The 22,635-nt window shown below is 41.8% G+C and overlaps 1 protein-coding gene across 1 annotated transcript in view; it reads right to left on the bottom strand.

Moving 5' to 3' along the window:
* Nucleotides 1-710: 710 nt before the first annotated feature.
* Nucleotides 711-22,635, bottom strand: part of LOC117362891 (guanylate cyclase soluble subunit beta-2-like) — a 79,675-nt gene continuing 57,750 nt past the window's right edge. The window contains exons 9-16 of the mRNA XM_033949979.1: nucleotides 19,670-19,886; nucleotides 18,811-19,131; nucleotides 11,797-11,945; nucleotides 9,729-9,875; nucleotides 8,442-8,596; nucleotides 5,554-5,723; nucleotides 4,579-4,671; nucleotides 711-1,081 (exon numbers count right to left, since the gene is read on the bottom strand). Of these exons, the coding sequence (XP_033805870.1) occupies nucleotides 963-1,081; nucleotides 4,579-4,671; nucleotides 5,554-5,723; nucleotides 8,442-8,596; nucleotides 9,729-9,875; nucleotides 11,797-11,945; nucleotides 18,811-19,131; nucleotides 19,670-19,886 (1,371 nt within the window). The 3' untranslated portion in view covers nucleotides 711-962. The remainder of the gene's footprint in view (nucleotides 1,082-4,578; nucleotides 4,672-5,553; nucleotides 5,724-8,441; nucleotides 8,597-9,728; nucleotides 9,876-11,796; nucleotides 11,946-18,810; nucleotides 19,132-19,669; nucleotides 19,887-22,635) is intronic.

Below are 22,635 nucleotides of genomic sequence, written 5' to 3'. Positions count from 1 at the left end.
TCTCTGAATATCATCATTCATGACTTTTAAGACTCCTGAGGCAGGCCTATGGGCCAAAACATGTACATGTCGAGTCATTGAGTCATTGAACGTATCATTGTGATATTGGATGAATAAAGGATCTTCATATTACCAGATGAGTTGGAGGACACTTTTCTTGTGCACATCATTCTGATCTGGACAATTCCATTTTGGTTTCTTTGTTTTTGTGGTTTTGTTTTCACCTGGTCTGTTCTGTAGAATAGAGAATGACACGGGGACTCAATTTCCCCGTGAGTTTTGTTACTGTCTCTGCCCCATTCCTGTAAGCTCTGTCTTAACTACACAAGCCTTGAACGCTTATGATTTTAAAGTGTTTGAGGCTTGTGCAGATGAGGACGGAACTTGTGGGAATGGGCAGGGACAGGAAAAGAACTCACCAGGACAAGATGGGAAAATGGTTTCCCGTGGGGATGGAGACATATTTGTCTCTAGTGTAGAATGTAGTGTCTTCATAATAACAGAAAAAGAAATAAATGTAATGCCTTAGACCATGCACAAAGTTACACACTGGTTCCACTTTTATTAAGGACAGACTGACCCATTTCTGATGTTACTATCTACTGCATGCATGTTCTGAATGCACTAGAGGTAGAATATTTTATACATTATTATGGGGTATCTAGAAAAGTGATTAACAAGTGCAATTATTGACAGGAAATGAAAGAACGATCAGTCTAACTTTACAACCACAAAAAGAATTAAAAAATAAAAACATGACGTTTGCTGATAATTCTAACCATGGTCATTATAGTAGGAGTAAAATTCTGCACTGGTTTATTCAAATGACAATTAACGCCTATGATTTTTTTTCCTGTCATTACAGCCATTATATTACCATTGTTTAAATTCAACTTTATTTGTTCGCAATAGCTCGAATCACAATAGCTCATAAGCGCTCCCTTTTGTATTCTCACTTTTTACTACAGCAGAACACAAAGCTTGGAATTAATATTGCCATTTTCCTCCAAAGGCAACTCTTCTGCCTTGTTCAAATCTTCTCCATTGGACAGGCTGTTTCCACATATTGATCTGTTAGAGGCTGAAACAGTAATAGCAGGAACATTTGCTCAGAGGATTATTGGATTAGAAGGATTGCTTATGCGGAATTCCGCAAACAGAAGGTAAGGACATAAGAATAACCAAAACGGATAGTCCATCTAGCCCAGGGGTGTCCAATGTCGGTCCTCGAGGGCCGCAATCCAGTCGGGTTTTCAGGATTTCCCCAATGAATATGCATTGAAAGCAGTGCATGCACATAGATCTCATGCATATTCATTGGGGAAATCCTGAAAACCCGACTGGATTGCGGCCCTCAAGGACCGACATTGGACACCCCTGATTGTCCTAGCCCAATATCTTGCTTCCAGTAGTGGACAATCCTGGTCACAAGTACCTGATAGAATCCCAAAGACTAGCACGATTCCATGCTACCATGGAGATATGAAAGAATGACATAATAGTAAGCAGCAGCATTTAAAAATGTCACAAAAAATTTAACAAAAGAACTCAACAAAATAGGAAAACTGTTCAGCAAGGTTCCAAGGGACATTAGCTCCCTAATTCCATAAAAAAATGCTGACAATTGGTGCACATATCCAATTTGTCCACACAATTTAATTGCATGTCAACAAGCAATTATTGGTACTAATTAGAATTAATTACAAATTATGTGCTTAAATGTAGGTGTGGAAACCATGCCTAAATTTTACACGAGTCAAAAAGGGGGGTGCGGTCATGAGCACATTGGGGGCATTCTTTAAATTACATGCATAGCTATAGAATAACTACTTTCTAATATCTTCTAGTTTAGTACTATCCATATAGTAAACTATATCATTCCCCGAATATACTATTTTTCATTTGACAATATTTCCTCTGACCACCTTGGCACTACCTGAATAGTCTTTCATCCACTATAAGGAAATATATTCTTCAATCCTGGTTATATTATGTAAACTTTATCAATCCCAGAATATGCTATCTTTTATTTGACAATTATATTTTTCATCAATGTATTACTACTAAAATGATTTTATAAAGTGCTCAGAAAATGGCTACTTTGTAGCGCTATTGTGCTTATTTCACATTCAAAAGAAGTAAGACAGCACCACTTTCGATCATCGCACTGTAATCATGCAACATGGCAAGGCAATCCCTAGAACTAAGAGGGATAAAGTAAGTGCAAGATAACAAGATAAGTGCACTTACATTATCCCTTTTAGTTCTAGGGATTGCCTCGCCATATTGCATGATTACAGTGCGATGATCGAAAGTGGTGATGTCTTACTTCTTTTGAATGTGAAATAAGCACAATAGCACTACAAAGTAGCCATTTTCTGAGAATTTTATAAAATCATTTTAGTAGTAATACATTGATGAAAAATATAATTGTCAAATAAAAAATAGTATATTCTGGGATTGATATAGTTTACATCAGTGTTTTTCAACCTTTTTACACCTTTGGAGCGGCAGAAATAAAAGAATTATTCTGTGGACCAGCATCGGTCCGTAGACCGGTGGTTGAAGAACACGGGGCTAAGTCGTGGGCCAGACCCCGCCCATCTCTACCTAATCTCCACCCCAGACCCCGCCCCCATAATAGTACTAATTGCACCTTGCGCATCCTGTGCCTCATCTGGAAGCCTTCCCTCCGACATTGCAACGTCAGAGAGAAGGCTTCCAGTTCAGGCGCAGGATGCGCGTAGGAGCCACTGCCCGTGGCTTTGTGCACTGAATCAGTTAGGAAGAGGGAGCTGGCTCGAAGATAATGCCGCATCGATCGCACCATGGACCGGTGGTTGAAGAACACTGTTTTGGGCCTGATGCACGTGCTGGCCCTGTGGACCGGCAGGAAATTTCTGTGGACTGGCACTGGTCCATGGACCGGTGGTTAAAGAACACTGGTTTACATAATATAACCAGGACTGAAGAATATATTTCCCTATAGTGGATGAAAGGCTCTCCAGATAGTGCCACTGAATATCCCTCTCACTGGGGCCCTTTTACTAAAGCCACGCTAAAAGTGGCCTTAGCGCACCACATACATGAGTCCTTCCCACTTGCTTAGGTCACTTTTGTCGTGGCCAGAAATGGCTGATTTTCACATTTTCTGAATGAATGGCCATGTGCTAATTTTGCCATTAGCACACAGCCATTAAAAAGCCTTATTGCAAGAGCCCCTACAGCCATCTATTTGGAAGTTGTAAGGGCCCACGGTAATGCCCCACATGCTGATTAGAATTGTCACGCCCACTCTCGACCCCCTAACATGCCCTCTTCCAAGGAAATAAAAAATATTTTTAGCATGCGATGTTTGGATGCAAATTGATCATTTAACTATGGGACACCAATGCATGACCCCCAGAAACCTTTTTTATGTTCAGTAAGCACATGCTAGCATTTAGTATAATATGAGGGCGGATCTGCATTTGCCAAAATGCATGATGACTTGGGATAGAGGAAAGTCTGCGCACGATGAGTTCTCAAACAACTTACTGATCTGCACAAACAACAGTATATGGAGTTTGCGACCTAGTTCTTGAGATGATATGAAGAAGATCCGAGTATTCTGGAGAGAACTGTCACTAGCAACGAGATTTAGTGCGTCACTGCGACCCGGAAAGCAAAAGACAAAGCATGATGAAGGGCATTCGGAAAAGTTGAAAGGGGACAGATTCAATACAAATGCCAGGAAGTTCTTCTTTACTCAACGTGTGGTGGACACCTGGAATGCGCTTCCAGAGGACGTTATAAGGCAAAGTACGGTACTGGGGTTTAAGAAAGGATTGGACAATTTCCTGCTGGAAAAGGGAATAGAAGGGTATAAATAGAGGATTACTGCACAGGTCGTGGACCTGTTGGGCCACGTGAGCGGACTGCTGGGCAAGATGGACCTCAGGTCTGACCCAGCAGAGGCATTGCTTATGTTCTTATGTTCTTATGTTAAAGGAAGCGGTGCTCACCTGGTTTTGGGAGCAGCCGAAAAACGTCTTCTCTGCAGGAATGCAGAGGCTAGTTGAACGATACAACAAATGCATCGTCTTGCATGGGGACTATGTGGAAAAGTGATATGTTCAGTTGCTCATGGTTACTTCTATTAAAGCCGTTAAATATATTTTGCCTTTACTTTTTGATTTACCCTCATTTGACCCCACTGACACTTATATGAGAAGGAACTGCTCTTACCCCAAAATATATCTTTCGAAATCTGTCCTTTTGTTTGTAAGCTCTCTGAGAAAAGGAAAATGCCTACTGTACCCGAATGTAACCCATCTTGAGATACTACTGAAAAGGGTATGAGCTAAATCAAAAATTCCTCCCCTTAATTTGACTAGACTCTTATTCTACACAAAGGGCGCCTTTTACGAAGGTGCGCTAGCATTTTTAGCGCACGCACCGGATTAGTGCGCACTAGCCGAAAAACTACCGCCTGCTCAAGAGGAGGCGGTAGCAGCTAGTGTGCGCTATTCCGCGAGTTAAGGCCCTAATGCGCCTTCGTAAAAACAGCCCAAAGTAAGTAATATACTACACACTAACCATGTATGGAATCTTTCCCTTCTGATAAACTGTGGCGATCAGCATACTTCATTACACTATTGTCGCTGTCCCAATTCTTCAATGTACTCCCATCTGTACAGGGAAAAAGAAGGCAGAGGTAATATTTTAAGAAAAATAAAGGCAGAAATTTAGGCCTGCTTTTCCTTGGCCTACGGCTGCTAAGTGCAATTCTGTAGACAGTGGGGAATCTTTTATCGAATCACGCTAAGCACTGTTATGATTTTTTTAGGCACCGTATACAGAATTTGAGGGTCAGTGCCTAAATTGGGGCACTCAATTATAAAATTGTCCCGTTAACATGAGAGCTGGTATAGTCATTTGATCTAGGTGATGTGCTTTGATAAAAGTGAATGTGAATTAGGCTCCATTTGATTCTACATGAAGAACCATCTCAGGTGCTATCAGTGCTTGGGAGGGAATTTTCTTTAGCTGATAATCAGATGTTGTTGGTTTATTGCAATGCATATAGACCTTAGCCTGCATAAGAATCAATAGAACAAGGTCTGAGGATGCTTTCATTTTATACAGGTAAGTTCCTTGGCTTTACTTATCTGTTTTTAAACAGCTAAACTCTAAGAATGAGTGTGCTCCATGAAAGCTGGACTGCTTTAGCTAACTGTTGAATAATGCAAAGGAAAATTACAGTATGAGAACCAAATAGCATTGTCTTGGGTTTTATTGCTATGGTTTAGTTTAATTAATGGCAGTATGCAGCACTTGCAACTTGCTCCATATTTTTAGCCATTTTAGAAACTTCTGAGACTTGTTAAAAACAAAATTATCCATAGAAATATATATATGTCTCATATCATCCCCAAACAGCCAAATCTGGAATATATTTAAGGAGAAAAACAAGAAAAGTAATTTCAAGTAACAAGAGGAGGGGTTAGCAGATGCCAGTCAGTACAGGGGTATGAGGACCAGGAAGATATTTTTAACTGTTTATAATCTTACCATGCTGATTAATATTATTGACCTGAGCAGGGTAATTTTCTGATTTGCCCATGATCTCATTCTCCGTTACATGCAGGTTCCGTATGAGGAAATATGTGGTCATTTTGCCTTTTCCTTTCACCTCAATTTCTCCTCGTTCGACTATTTCAAAGGTTTCGTTTTGGAGAGCTCTTCTCCCCCCAAAAAGAAGAGAAAACATGGCTATCAGTTTGATTTATTCTTCATTATTTCATTCCAGAAGAGAATTAAAATATTATCTGTCTAGCCTTTCTTGTCATGAAGCATTTATTTAACTAAATCTTTGCTAAGTTGGATGATGTCATACCGCCTTGGCACAAAGAAACAATACAATCACTATTCTGAATAGGTAATACATGTCAGGACATTGTGTAAAAGTGCAAAATAAAATGGCCAATTAAATATTCTGTCTAGTGTGAAAATACCTTTAAGATTTAAGAGGCCTTCAACAGTGGAGTTCTTTTATCTGAGGCACCCCTGTCAGAGTGGAGACAGATGGGTTGAGTGACAGAGAGACAGAGAGAAAAGCAGAGCCAGGAAGTGCTGATGAAGACAGAAAAAAGGGTAGAACTTTCTAGACTAGGAAGAATCAAAGATTTAGTGGTACTGAAATATATGGATGGTGTGGACACCATCCTGGCACTGTTTGTTCATTTAGTGTAGGCCAGGTCTTTACATAAGAGCATATGAATTGCTGCTGCTGGATCAGACCAGAGGCACATCGTGCCCAGCAGTCCGCTCACGCAGCGGCCCTTAGGTCTAAGGCCAGTGCTCTAAATGAGTCCAGCCTCACCTGCGTACGTTCCAGTTTAGCAGGAACTTGTCCAACTTTGTCTTGAATCCCTGGAGGGTGTTTTCCCCTTTAACAGACTCTGGAAGAGCGTTCCAGATTTCTACCACTCTCTGGGTGAAGAAGAACTTCCTTACGTTTGTACGGAATCTATCCCCTTTTAACTTTAGAGTGTGCCCTCTCGTTCTCTCTACTTTGGAGAGGGTGAACAACCTGTCTTTATCTACTAAGTCTATTCCCTTCATCAGAATATTGCCATATAGGACAAAATTCTATAAATGGCGCTGAAAAATCAGTGCAAAAAAAAAAAAAGAGTGCTAAGCACTATTCTATAAACAGCACTCTGAGTCGGGCCACCGTTTATAGTGCATTGCTTAGCATCAGGATCTTTTCCTAACTTTTAGGCGTAAGGATTTACACCAACTGAATCCTGGTGTAAATCTTCATGCCTAAATTAGGCATGGATCAATGGACCCATTATTTACAAAGACAAACTGCAGACCTCATAGCATACCCTGAAGAAAGCCACAGCATGGTGGCTGAAATGTTGCTTTCTACCTGACAAGTCAAAGCGAGACTCAGAAATCTGCAACAAGCACAATGCCAGCTGCGGAAACCCTGAGAGAACAGCTTCACGGGGAGAATATCTTAAACTCATCAGAGACTTTGCCATTCTATATGGAAAAAAAAAAAAAAAGAGGCCAATTCATTTACCCACCAAAATTAAAATTTGTGACCAACTGACTTTCCCACCAAAATTCAAAGTGGTGACCAATCAGGTCACTGAACCCAATATTTACAAAGACAAACTGCAGACCTCACAGCATACCCTGAAGAAAGTCACAGCATGGTGGCTGAAACTTCGGTTTCTACCTGAAAAGATGCAGCGAGACCGGAAACCAGCAACAAGCACGGATCAGGCATGTTCTGCAATAATGTATGCAAATTCTTGGAACACCTATGACCTGCCCGTACCCATCCCATTGCCACACCCCCATTTTAGATCCTCACATAAGAACTTAGGGCTAGATTCCCAAAGCAAACCGATCATGTACCGATCAGTTTGTGAGCCCTTTACGAGCAAATTTCCCTCCGGCCTGATTCATTTACCTCTCCTGCAATCCGCTTTGAATCCGTGCATGCAAATGTGAAAAGCATACAAAGTAGGCAGGGACACGATTCACAAAACAATCAATCCAATCCGACTGGGCTGGCTGATCAACTGAAGAAGCGGCTGCTGGGGGCCAGTCGAAAACATCTTTCCGACTGGAAGCCCTGCTCTCTGCCCTGCAATCTGTCCTACTTTCTCGCCCCACATGCCGCCCTGCTCTGCCCCAATCTTCCCCCTGTATGCCACCCTGCTTGATCTTCCCCCCTGAATGCCACCCTGCTCTGCCCCGATCTTCCCCGAATCTCTCCTGTCCTTCCCCAGCCTGCAAGCCCGTGGTTTTAACCCGCGGATTTAAAGTAGGTTAAAACCATGGGCTTGCAGGGCTAAAAACAATTTTAAAAGTTGAAGTTAAAAAAATAAAATAAAACCGCCCCTGCTCAGACAGGCATGCGCAGACCCTCTACAGAGGGTCTGCGCATGCGCACGGATCACACAACAGCGATCCATGCAGGCAGATGGGGGCGTTCCTCCATATTTATCTTTACTGAATTCGTCGGACCTGCCAGGATCGGGCCCGGATCGGGTCCAATTGGGCAGGTTAGTGAATCTGGCCCTTATACCTTTATAGATAGTGCCTACAAGAAGCAAGTGTATATTCTGTTGCTAATTGGTGCCAGTAATTGATTGATAGAACCCAATTATCAACACTAATTAGCTTGTTAAGCCCTTACATTGCCCAAATTTATGCTTGTAATTTTGAGTGCTTTATAGAATTGGGGAGTAAATGGATAATTTATAGCCCACCTCACATCCAGTCCATTCTTATGTAATGTAATAATGTCAGGCCTTTCAGTCAGATATTTAGCTGATATTACTCATTTAAGCTCTGAAAATACCGATGAACGTATAACTTCTTTCAAATATCAGCTTGATAATTCCTTTGCTTTTATATTTTGATGTTCTTGTTACCTAAATACTGTTGGACTCAGGTGTATTTTATCCGGAACCCCATGGCTCTCCATCCGAGAAGCAGTGTTGACAGTATCTCCAAACAAGCAGTATCTGGGCATCTTGTCACCGACCACACCAGCCAGTACCGGTCCTGTGTGCATGCCAACCCGGATCTGTCAGTACAAAATTGACATAAAAGTTTGTTGAGGAAGCCTAAGAGTGTTGACAAAAAAGCTTCATCTCCATGCTCAAAGTCAATAGGCAGTAGCAAGAAATATAAAAGGTGTATTTCTCCTTCAAAAGAGCAAGTGACCAGCATGTGAAGTCAGAGGGAGAACTGAAGCCGGCACGAGCAGCAGCTAGGGGATGCCGCACGCTGCCAGCAAAGATTTTGAAGATGTACACGGGGGGCACACCTGACATAATCCTACTTCCTGACAGAAAATATTTTTTGTGAATGTCTCTCATTTTCAGCTACTCCATCAAGGAAACAAATAAGTCAAACATCTTATGCAGTATTTGAAATGAATTGATGACCCCATAAACTGAGTTAAAGGCATTACTCAGTGGGTTAAATAATTCTGCATACTTTCACTAGCAAATTTGATAAATGACTAAACTGCACACAATTACTGTTGTACAATTTTTGTAAATATGTTTTTAAAATAAACATAATAGGACCCTAATTGTAAAAATAGGACCCAGAACTCAGAAAAGCATTCTGAAAACACATGCAATAAATTTGAGCATGTGACACCTTTACTACGAAAATTGCATTGGCTATCTTTTAAATCCCGAGTAGTGTTTAAGGTACTGGTATCAATTTTTCATAGCAATTCACTGAGGGATACCGTGGTATCTTTCACATGCTGTGACATTACATCAGCGCCGATGGTCCTTAAGATCAGAGCACACAATGTATTTATCTGTTGATGGGTTATAGCATGTGAGGTTTGCTAGTACCAGAGCTATGGCTATTTCAGTAGCAGGGTGAAGCTTTGAAATAATCTGGTTGGACAATTGAGAATGAATAATAACTTTCAGAGTTTTAAAAAAGTATTAAAACATCTCTTGTTATAGAAGTTTTTTAAATGGTTAAGAAGCAGTGATTGAAGGGATGAAGTGATTAATGGAAATGTTATCTGTATATTGTTTTGTTTTATTGTGTTTTATACTGGGGGGTTTTGTGTATGTTTTTATTTTATGATTATGTTTGCTTTTTCTGTAATCCATTTAGGTATAAGTGGAATATAAGTTTTTAAATAAACAATATCAGTGATGCATCAGACTGATAATTGATTTTACCTGAATGGGTTCCCCAGTGATAGGGCTCATCACTTCTCTAGCAGCAAGTCTCATGCCCAAGGCAAAATTGGCTACTCTTTCTGCATGGCTTGCAACAGGCACTGGCACACCTCCTACAACCATGTAGGCATCACCTATGGTTTCAACCTGAAAGGATATAAAAGAATGATATGTTTGAAGGTTCTTTCTCTACCAAAGAGCTTCTGACATCTCCTAGCATTGTTCCCCTGTATGCACACTACCTAGAAAAACGTTTCATCATTTTTTCACAGAAGGGGAAAAGGAAAACGAGCAGTAGGATTGAAGTGTGAGTGATTCTAGTGGGGTAAAAATAGATCTAGCCATTTATCATGGCTGCGGGGATCGGTACTTTTTCATAGATAGACTGAGTCAAACCAAACATTCATCAAGCCTAATATCCTGTTTCCAACATTGGCCAAGCTACAAGGGGGTGCTGAAAAGTTCTCAGCCCAACCAAGAAGAAAATGACGTGGATATGGTTCAATCAATGATATGAAACAATGCCAAAATCATAGAATTTTGTTTCTGTAAATTGGCACTTAACAAAATAAGATAACACTCTTTTTAGCTACAGTGGCAAAATAACGCTCAGAATTTAGGAAGTTGGTAGGTTGGGCTGAGAACTTTTCAGCACCCCTTGTATGTAATAAAAGTGAGCAAAGTATAGGACAATCAAGCCATTGTGACATCATTGATGAGGTTGGCTCTTACTGGTGGAATGAGGCATTATGACATCACAGGGAAATCCGGACGTCTGGTAACCCTACCTGGAGAGGGCCTATGGGTAAGTGACGTCCTGAGAAGGACATCCAAAATCCTAATGCCGAAAATGTCCATTTTTGAAACCACTAGACATCCAATTTTTTTTTCCCAAAAATCACCTATTGGCCATCAGGTTGTCCAACCTTAGGACACCTAACATTTTTGGCCATTTGACCACAAAAATGTTCAAGTTCAAAACGTCCAAATCCAGACCATTTAGACATAGGAAGGCCCATCATTGTAAAGGGATGGCCACACAGACATGTCAACAGAGCAGTGGGGCCCCTTAGAGGGCACTGCTGTGAATTTCACCGAAAGGGTGCCACATATACCCTATATATATACTATACTAGGTTTGGGGGAGCTTGGAGGGTTCACCATACATTATAAAACGGTTATAGTGTATATATATATATATATATATATATATATATATATATATATATATATACACACGGTTATAGTGTATATATATATATATATATATATATATATATATACACACACCCTTTTATAATGTATGGTGAACCCTCCAAGCTCCCCCAAACCTACTATACCCACCTGTCTACCACCCCAATAGCCCTTATGGCTGTAGGTAGCACCTATATGGCAATATAGTAGGATTTTTGTGGGTTTTGGTTGCCTCACATTTTCCACCATAAATGTAATGGTTATAGTGGCTTACGGGCCTGGGTCCTCCTCTCTATGGTTCACTAGCCCACCCACCAGGTGACTTAAGACACCTGTGTGATGTTCTACTAGGATTTCCCATAACAGGTACTGCTATTCTAGAGACAGGTATGTACTGTTTCATTCAGATTTTGAGGGGGTGGAAAAGGGCAGTGACCACTGGGGAGCATGGGGGATCATTACTTAATCTCTCCAGTGGTTACCTGGTCAGTTTGGGTTTCTTTTTGGTATTTAAACACTTCTAAAACAGGTCTTGCTCCAGACATCTAAGTTCTGTCTTAGATGTCTTGGAAAAGGTTCAATTATCGCCTCAAGACGTCTAAGTCTAAGCATGCCCAAATCCCACCCATAACATGCCTCCAGCATGCCCCCCCCCCTTGAATTTTGGATGATCAGTGACTAGGATGCCTAACAAGATGTCCAGAAAGTCAGTTTCGAAAACTGGCACTTGGACATTTTGGTAGTTAAGACATCCAAGTGCCTGTTTATGCTGTTTTTATGGATGTTTGCATTTTTTGAAAATGAGCTCATAAAAGACTGTTTATATACCAAAATGGCTTTAAGAGACTACATATTAGAGACTACATATTTTTACCTTGTAGACCTCATGAATGCTGGTAAGAAGGTCAAATTTTGAATACATGGAATTCAACATCTTCACTATTTGAATGGGCTCACAAGCTGCACATATGTTTGTAAATGTCACAACATCACTGAAGAGAATGGTACAGGTTTTAAACTCCCCTGAGTGAGAAATCAGATGCATACATAAATATGGTCTCACAAAATTATTCACAGTCTTTGCAGGAAAGAAAGCAATTCTTGCACAAACATACTATTCAGCATGGTTTCAACAAGGCAGGAAAGGTACTGAATTGGAAAGTGCAGTTAAATATCTGCTCTGACTGCCGTGTCGTATAAGGATGGAGTCGGTCCAGAGGAAGGCTACTAAAATTGTGTGTGGTCTTCATCATAAGGCGTATGGGGACAAACTTAAAGATCTCAATCTGTATACTTTGGAGGAAAGGTGGGAGAGGGGAGATATGACAGAGACGTTCAAAAATCTACATGGCATAAATGCGCATGAGCCGAGTCTCTTTCATTTGAAAGGAAGCTCTGGAATGAGAGGGCAAAGGATGAAGTTAAGAGGTGATAGGCTCAAGAGTAATTTAAGGAAATACTTTTTTACAGAAAGGATGGTAGATGCGTGGAAAGGTCTCCCAAAAGAAGTGGTGGAGACAGAGAGTGTGTCTGAATTCAAGAAGGCGTGGGATAGGCACATGGGATCTCTTAGAGAGAGAAAGAGATAATGATTACTGTGGATGGGCAGACTGGATGGGCCATTTGGCCTTTATCTGACATCATGTTTCTATGCTTCTATCTCAACCTCAGTTCTTCTACAGCAGCATTCTTCAATGCAAGGCTTGAGGGTCTGTGGTTGTGCCCATTCATACTCTGATTCTTCCCTCTTTTCTTAAAGAATGACCTGGGGATGGTTTCCTGCAGTTATCTGCAGGGACAGGGACAAATTCTGTCACTGTGTCATTCCACATTCTGCAGGTCAAGATGAGGGAGACTCCCTCCTTCCCTGTTTCCTCGCTACCTTCTCTTTTCCCTTCCTCCTCTTTTGTCTTTTTTACCTTTCTTCATCATCATCAGTTTCTCACCTTTTCAACCTCCTTATCCTTTCCCTAATAGTTTTCCGTAGCCTCCTAGCAGCACCATCCTCAAGTGACTTTTAGCAGAGCTTACCTTTGACAATTCTGGGCCAGAAGAGATCAGAAACAGAGAAGTACCCACAGACTTTGCACCTCTAGAAAAGCGCGCATGCCAGGAAAGAGCATGTGTGTTTGTGGCCAGCGAGGGGAGGCCAAGTTTCGATCCATAGAATACACTCAGGTAACCACTTAGTTCTTTGGGCATATTCCTTTGAAATTTACTCTTCCCAAGACTAGACCGTAGTCCACAAAAACATTTCATGACTTTATCACATGTCTTGATTCTATGTAAGTTAGTACTGTAACTCTCCTAAGAGTATGAAGTGTTAACTATAGGCAGGAGATAACTGGTTTTATTATTATTATCTTTCCTTTTACTAATCCAGCAAATGTAAACAGAGAAGGAAATTACTTAAAGTACCTGATTAAACTTTTAGCCATTGTATAAGTCAAATTTTATGTTGTTTTGTAAGCCGCTTCGAAGCCAGTGTGGTGATTTAGTGGTATATAAACACTGCATTAAATTAAATTAACTTGGCAGTTAATAATACTGAAATACAAAAGAGGAACATAAGACTAGCCTTACTGGGTCAGACCAATGGCCCAGCATCTCGTCTTCGCAGAGGCCAAGCCAAATCACAAGTACCTGGCAAAACCCCATGCTACCGACCCATATCTGTCTCAACAGTGTGCACAAAATAGTATATAAAAAGATGTAAAACACTAGCCCAAAACCCTACCTAATGTACTCGTACTCTGCTAGTATTAGATTGATTGTATTTCTTTCTGATGCTTAAGTCTGAAATGGAACTTTAGCTGCAGGAGAATTCCTTTCAGCTGCATCTCCACTACAGATTTTGACTCCCTTCCCCAGAGATTAAATCAAGAACAGACTATCAGCTGTACTTTAGCACCAAATGTCAAAATCTCAATTAAAAGAGCAAACAAGCTGCAAATCCAGAGGGTGTAAGCTATTATGAACTAGGGAAGCTCCCAGTACCCTTGTTTACGCCACTAAGCTCCTTTGCAGAGATGTATTTATTTTCTGTATGGTTTGTAAATTGCAAATATGCTATGATTTATCAACAGTATTTGGGGGATTCTATAACAGAGCACCTCAAAAAAGAGGATAAGAGGATATTTCAAGCATATATGCTTTCCTTTAAGGAATATTAACTCAAATGTGCAGAAAATGTGCTTACATTTTGAAACATAGAAAAACAAAGGCAGATAAAGACCACATGGCCCATCCATGTTATCTATTATCCCTCCCTCTCCCTTGGAGATCCAACGTATTTGTCTCAAGCTTTCTTGAATTCAGATACAGTCTTCATCTCCACCTATTCCACAATTTCACCACCCTTTTTTTGAAGAAGTATTTCCTTAGGTTACTCTTGAGTCTGTCCCTTCACCTTAATCCTATGCCCCCTTATTCAGAGCTTCCTTTCAACTGAGATTCGCCTCTTGAGGTATTTGGTGTCTTAATATATGTGCATAAATCAATGCGCACAGCCAACTTACATGTGCACCTTAATTATTTAACAAGCCAGTCAGTGCCGACAATTGGCAATTAACTCCTAATAATCAATGCTAATTAGAAGTTACACACACAACTTTTTAAGCGCATGTCACTTCTAGTGTGCGCATCACTTCTAGTGTGTGAATCTCAAAAGGAAGCGTGGCTAGGAAGGGAGCACTGGCGGATCTTGGGCATTCCTAAAAGTCAGGTGCACTGTTATAGAATATGTCTGATCCGCACACAACTTAGGTGCAGGCACTGAGGCCTGGTTTTCACTGACCTAAATAGGTGCGCTTAAGTGTTAGTGAAGCATACAGCTTCAAAGTTCAATTCTATAGAACTGCGCTAAGCACTGTTTTGATTGGCGCTGATATTTTTAGGTGCCATATACAGAATTTGGAGCTTAGTGTTTGCTAATCAAGTAACTATTCGAACAAAGTTAGGGCAGCAGAAAAGCAATTCTAACTTTATCAGGGTAGTTATCAAGGTACCAGTCTAAACATCCATCAAATGCGACATCTTTTCAAGAGTGGACAATACATAGCACTTAAAATACTGTCAAATCCCCAAAAGTACAGCCCAGGCTAATCAAGATACACCACTCATCTTAACTTACACTTCATATCATTGTAACTCAGTAATTATTAAAGAGCTAACACTAAGAACATAAGAACAGCCTTACTGGGTCAGACCAATGGTTCATCAAGCCCAGTAGCCCGTTCTCACCGTGGCCAATCCAGGTCACTAGTACCTGGCCAAAACCCAAGGTGTAGCAATATTCCATGCTACTAATACAGGGCAAGCAATGGCTTCCCCCTTGTCTTTCTCAATAACAAACCATGGACTTTTCCTCCAGGAACTTGTCCAAATCTTTCTTAAAATCAGGTACGCTATCCGCTCTTACCACTTCCTCTGGCAATGCATTCCAGAGCTTAACTATTCTCTGAGTGAAAAAAAATTTCCTCCTATTGGTTTTAAAAATATTTCCATGTAACTTCATTGAGTGTCCCCTAGTCTTTGTAATTTTTGGCGGAGCAAAAAATCGATCCACTTGTACCCATTCTACTCCACTCAGGATTTTGTAGACTTCAATCATATCTCCCCTCAGCCGTCTCTTTTCCAAGCTGAAGAGCCCTAACCGTTTCAGTCTTTACTCATATGAGAGGAGTTCCATCCCCTTTACCATCTTGATCGCTCTTCTTCGAACCTTTTCTAGTGCCACTATATCTTTCTTGCGATAAGGAGACCAGAATTGAACATAATACTCCAAATGAGGTCACACCATGGAGCGATACAGGGGCATTATGACATTCTTAGTCTTGTTAATCATCCCTTTTTAAATAATTCCCAGCATCCTGTTTGCTTTTTTGGCCACCACCACACATTGGGCAGAAGGTTTCATCGTACTGTCTACAATGATACCCAGATCCTTTTCTTAGGCGATAACCCCCAAGGTGGACCCTAGCATCCAGTAACTGTGATTCAGGTTATTCTTCCCAATGTGCATCACTACATTGTCCACATTAAATTTCATTTGCCACTTGGATGCCCAGTCTTCCAATTTCCTAATGTCCGCTTGCAATTTTTCACAATCCGTATGCGTTTTAATAACTTTGAATAGTTTAGTGTCATCTGCAAATTTAATCACCTCACTCCAATTTCCAGATCATTTATAAATAAGTTAAATAGCACCGGTTCCAGTACAGACCCCTGCGGCACTCCACTGTTTACTCTCCTCCATTGAGAAAAATGACCATTTAACCCTACCCTCTGTTTTCTATCCAATAACCAATTCCCAATCCACAACTGAACTTTGCCAACTATCCCATGACTCTTTAATTTTGTCAGAAGCCTCTCGTGAGGAACTTTATCAAAAGCTTTCTGAAAATCTAGATACGCTAGAGACAAAAGTGGCCTCACAGCTGCTATGGAAATAATGTTTTGTTGTTGTTAAATAGGTAATACAATTAATGGCTATAACAGGGAGACTGCTAAGTGGGTTTGATGCAGAGATTGGGAGGACATGGTTTGGCTCCAAATAATCCCTAAACAGAGACAGGTTTACAGGAGGTTAAAAAAGGGTAGGACCCTGGGAGAGAAAGAGCAGAAGGAGAGAGGAGAGTTTGGTAGTAACTGGTGAAGAAGTAGCACAGATTCATGAATTCAGGACAATAGAAAAGCAGTGGTTGTCTACCCTGAGACCAGTGGAAGGCTGACTGCTTAATATCTGCACTTTTAGAGCAGGTGTGGCAAACATAGAGCCCAAGAGAAAGTTTCTAGTGGGCATTCTAAATTTCACCTCTGGTTAATTATGAGGGATCTTCAAAAAGTTTCCACACTTTTATTTTTATTTTTTTTTAACACTATTTATTAAATATCTCAAAAACAAATTATATCACTTTTCCACTTTGCCTGACTGACTAGTCACATGACATTCTACGATGCCCTCTTACCACTTCTCCTGCCCCAACCATTCCAACAAAAAAACATGAAAGTGCTGAAATGTTTTGAAGAACCCTCGTATATAGTACAAATTTGGCTCCTAGGTAATTGTGATGGAAGAATATAGAGGACTACGGTAGTCTTATAGCCCGTTACATTAACGGGTGCTAGAATATATGTGTGTGTGTCTCTCTTTATTTCTTTCTCTCTCTCTCTCCTTAGCCGCTTTCTTTCTTTCTGTCTTTCTGCTCCCCCTGTTCATTCTCCCTTCCTTTTACCTCCCCTGTGTCCACCACCACCCCTTCACAGCTCTCCTTATGCAGCAGCAGCCCTTCTCCCTTTATTTTACCTCCCCCCTGTCCAGCAGCACCTTCCTTCTCCCCCTGTCCAACATTAGGCCTCCGTTCCTTTTTCTTCACCCCCCTGTCCATCAGCACCTCTTTCCTTCTCCCCCTGTCCAGCAGTAGGCGTCCCTTCCTTTTTCTCCCCCTTCCTCCTTCTTATCCCTATGATACACTTACCTTGCTCTGCCCCTGATCAGAGTCTCCCGACAGCCGCCCAGTTGCACCCATTGGAAAAGTTCCCTCTGCGGCATCCCGCACCCCTCCTGATGCGACTCCCGCTGTCTTTCTTTCTGTCTGTCTCTGTCCCTGGCCCCCTTTGTCTGTTTGTCTTTCTGTATATCTCCCTGCCCCTGTGTCTTTCTTCTTTTCTTTCTGTCTCCCTTCCTCCCTCTGTCTGTCTGTCCAAAGCAGCATTCCCTCCCCCCACACCAGTTCCCTGTGCACCTGCCCCTGTGTCTTTCTTCTTGTCTTTCTGTCTCCCTTCCTCCCTCTGTCTGTCTGTCCGAAGCAGCATTCCCTCCCCCTACACCAGTTCCCTGTGCACTTGCCCCTGTGTCTTTCTTCTTATCTTTCTGTCTCCCTTCCTCCCTCTGTCTGTCTGTGCAAAGCAGCATTCCCTCCCCCTTCCATTTCCCTCCCCCCACACCAGTTCCCTGTGCCTGCATTAGCGTTTCCTCTACCCTCTTTCCCTTCCCACAGTCGCGACTACAAATGCGGGCCCGAGTCCTTTGTGGCCCCCCCCCTTCCCTTCCCTTCCCGCGGGCACGACTCGCGATTTAAGCAGCGTGTCAGCAGTCTTCACACGCTGCTTCGGGTCCTTCTACTGCCCTGATTTACTCTGGCACGTCCGGAGCAAATCAGGGCAGTAGAAGGGCCCGAAGCAGCGTGTGAAGACTGCTGACACGCTGCTTAAATCGCCAGTCGGGCTCGCGGGAAAGGAAGAGGGGGGGCATTAAGTTCCTAGGTCCCGGGCAGCGGAAAGTTGCTGGGCTCCTCGGCGGGGGCGCTGAGTGGCCGCGATCCCTCTCCTCCCAGACCCCCCCACGGAGGAACGGAGATCGGCGGTTACAGCCGCTGGCTTCGGCGTCTTCTATCCACTGCGGCCAACCCTAGCGGAAACAGAAAGTAGTCAGAGAGGGCGGGCTGCAGTGGACAGAAGACAGCAAAGCCAGCTTTAGCGCGGTGCAGCGCTTTTCTCAATTTAAACGCCGGTGAGCCGGCGAGAAGGAGGAGGCTTTGGCGATGGTGGTTTTGGCGGTGAGTGAGGGCGGGAGGGGGCAGTCGCCGGCTGTGCTTTCCTGATCTGGCCGCCGCATACGCACTCTGGCCACGGACCTACGGATCACGGATCAGGGAATACAGATCACGCAGGTCTGAGTGCACATGCGCGGCTAGCGCTTTATTATATAGGATGAATATTTTTGGGCAGCCTATTGCTGAACACGCAGCCTAGTTTTATAGTTGGGCGTCTAGCTAAAGGCAGAGAAAATGTGCTGATGTTGACTATTAACAAGTTTTCATCCTTCAACTAATTGTATCATCAGTATAACCAATAATCAACACACACACACACAACAAGCAAGTACCGGCTTCCACTTTCTTGCCCTCCTTTAGCTGATTAGCTACATGCTTAGGTAGCATGGCATAGAGCAGGGTCTCTGTTTTCTTTTTTTCTATTTCTAAATTCTTTGAGAGGATCCTTAGCTCTTCCTTCTTTCTCTCCAGCTGATTGGACAGCTCCATCTCTGCCAGTCTCTGATGGTTCAGGAGGATGAGGTCTCGGGTTGTGTCATGTTGCGCAATGTCTGAAATGTGCATCTGGCGTTCTTCCAGTTCCTGTAAACTGCGCAGCTTTGGGGAGCACAGGTAGATCATGCATTGCATCGACTCCATCCAAATCATTTGTCCTTAAAAGCAAATAAAACAATAAATAATTATCAATAACTTCAAGCAAAGCATCGCAGACTAAAAACTTAAAAACTGCTTTGTTATTACATAATGATGACAGATAAAGGCCAAATGGCCTATCTAATCTGCCCATCCGCAGTAACCATTATCTCCTCCTCTCCCTATTGGCTAAGGCTCTTAACATTTGCATCTCTTCTTCCTATAGGCTAAGACTCTGTGCACTGCATTGTGAGGTCATAGAGCTGCCCATACGAAGTAACCATTATCTCTTTCTCCGAGAGATTCCATATGCCTATCCCAGAATTCAGACAGTCTCTGTCTCCACCACCTCTTCTGGGAGACTGTTCCATGCATCTACCACCCTTTCCTTAGATTACTCCGGAGCCTATCACCTCTTAACTTCATCCTATGCCCTCTCATCGCAAAGTTTCCTTTCAAATGAAAGAGACTGTTTCATTTATAGGAGTTTATTTGGAAAAAAAAAGAGCTCCAAATATTAACTCACAAGATCCAAAGATAGCAGGCTTAGTTAAATACCTCGGAGCTTTAGCATGGGATGCTTTTTCCATGACTCAGGCATCATTTCTCTTCGGGTTTTCAGGACAAATTGGCTGTTGATAAATTTGCATATGCTAGAAATGGTGAACGTTACTTGTGGGTGAACGATGGTGAAGTAGTCATCTATACTGATCGCCATTGTCTGTAATCCTGGAACATACTTCTGGATATTTACACCAGCCTGCTTTACTTGTAACTGCACAGAAGATAAAAAGTACATTGTAAGAGTTTGGAATTTCTTCCCATGAGCAAACCAAATGTTCATTCTCTTTTCTTTACACTCATTTATTTCTTTAAAATTTGCAATATGGGGTATGATTAACAACATATTGGAATCATCAATTCCACTGACATATGAAGCGGTCATATGTAGAACATTATTACATGTTAAACCCCCTATGGATCGTTATAAATGCAGTTTTTCTCTTGTCATGACCAGGATAGCCATGCAGATGGTAACCCGAAATTGGAAGAACTATGACCGCCTAAATTTTCCTTTCTGGTGGGCAAATTTGTGCTCCAGCTATAGATATGAAAAAATGAATGCCGATAGTTTGGGGCACAGTAACTTATTTAAGCTGGTTTGGGGGCTGTTGACATTATATATTACTTCACTATAGTAGGTCTTTGATTATGAGTCAGTTTTTGTTTATTTTCGTACACATCCAAGAAGTGGGGGAGGGGGGGGCTATTTCTCTCCTAATTTGACTTATGAGTATGTCCACCTGGAGTGGGAAGAGGGTGGGAGGATATTTTTAATCTGAATAGGGTAAGGTTATTAGGATAGTCTCTGTGTCTGTGTTTTATTGAATAATCATTGGGTGGGGGGGAGGAGAAAATGGTTGGTTATGCATATTTGTAAATTGAATGTGCTTTTATTAATTTATTATATGATATGTATTTGTGTATTGCACTTTTGAAGTTTAGAAAATCAATAAAGAATTAAAAAATAAATAAATATATAAAATTTGCTACATGTGGATGATTTCAGTGGACCTTTGGAACTTTGACACTTTCAAATAAAGTCCATTTAGGAACATCGTCACTCCATAGAGTTTTTTTGGTTCATTCAATTTACCATTGCATATAGATACATAAATCACCAAAAACTCAATTTTATAAATGGTGCCCAAATTTGGGCACCGATAAAAATTAGCGCTAAATGCTATTCTATAAACAGAGTAGGGCGCCGTTTATAGAATAGTGTTGGGTGCCGTGATCTGCACCAAATTTTAGGCACAAGAATTTACGCCAAGTGAAATCTGGTGTATATTAAGTATGGATCACATTTGTTCTATAAAACTGAGTGTAAATTCCAGGGATGCCCCTGTTCCACCCACACCCCTTCCATGGCTGTACCACTTTATATGCACAGATCCCGGCGCCTCTTCATGGCAGAACTAGAAGAGACATTTCTAAATACATTTCAGACAAAATCCCTGAAATACCACTGATATATTGATGACATTTTTATGATTTGGACTGCGGGAGAAGAGACTCTCAAACAATTCTTTCAATACATACCATCCTAAAATCAAATTCAAAATTGACTATTCTCAGGAAAAAGTCAATTTTCTGGACACCACAGTCTCTATCAACAATGGTTACATAAAGAAACCTACAAACAGATGCAGCTACCTCCACAATTCCAGCTTTTACCCTTCACATATAAAAATAAAATCCATTATACACAGCCAAGCCACACGATATCACCGCATCTGCTCTGGCCCAAGAGACTGAGATAAATACCTAAAGACCCTGACTGAATCCTTCAAACAAAAAGGATGCAACCCCCAAAATAGTCTCCAAGAATATTGCCTCATCCCTTAAAAACAACCAGAGAAAATTTACTATACTACAAAGACAAGAAAAACACAGACAGGACCCCCCTTGGTAGTGACATACAATCCAGAGCTAGAAAGAATTAAGAAAAATTATATTACTCCAGGAAGATGAATTTCTAAAAGAAATATTCCCAGCTCCACCTGTGCTGGCCTTCCGTCAACCACCTAATCTGAAACAAAAATTGGTAAAAAGCAAGCTCCCCACACAAACCCATGAAGAAGAGAATTATGGCACACATCCTTGTGGTGTGACAGACTTGGTATAGAACATAAGAATTGCCACTGCTGGGTCAAACCAGTAGTCCATCGTGCCCAGCAGTCCGCTCCCACGGCAGCCCTTAGGTCAAAGACCAGTGCCCTAACTGAGACTAGCCTTACCTGCGTACGTTCTGCTTCAGCAGGAACTTGTCTAACTTTGTATTGAATCCTGGAGGGTGTTTTCCCCTATAACAGCCTCCGGAAGAGAGTTCCAGTTTTCTACCACTCTCTGGGTGAAGAAGAACTTCCTTACATTTGTACGGAATCTATCCCCTTTCAACTTTAGAGAGTGCCCTCTCGTTGTCTGTACCTTGGAGAGGTAGAGACAACCTGTCTTTATCTACTAAGTCTATTCCTTTCATTATCTTGAATGTTTCGATCATGTCCCCTCTCAGTCTCCTCTTTTCAAGGGAGAAGAGGCCCAGTTTCTCTAATCTCTCACTGTACGGCAACTTCTCCAGCCCCTTAACCATTTTAGTCGCTCTTCTCTGGACCCTTTTGAGTAGTACTGTGTCCTTCTTCATATACGGTGACCGGTGCTGGATGCAGTATTCCAGTTAGGGGCGTACCATGGCCCAGTACAGTGGCATGATAACCTTCTCCGATCTGTTCGTGATCCTCTTCTTAATCATTCCTAGCATCCTATTAGCCTTTTTCGCTGCCGCCGCACATTACACAGACGGCTTCATCGACTTGTCGACCAGTACTCCCAAGTCTCTTTCCTGAAGGGGTCTCTCCGAGTACTGCACCGGACATCCTGTATTCGTGTATAAGAATGTTATAATGCCTCTGTATCGCTCCATGGTATGACCTCACCTTGAGTATTGCATTCAATTCTGGTCA

Source organism: Geotrypetes seraphini, chromosome 6, assembly GCF_902459505.1.
Source record: "Geotrypetes seraphini chromosome 6, aGeoSer1.1, whole genome shotgun sequence".
NCBI lineage: Eukaryota > Metazoa > Chordata > Amphibia > Gymnophiona > Dermophiidae > Geotrypetes > Geotrypetes seraphini.
This window is presented reverse-complemented; position numbering and strand designations above follow the sequence as displayed.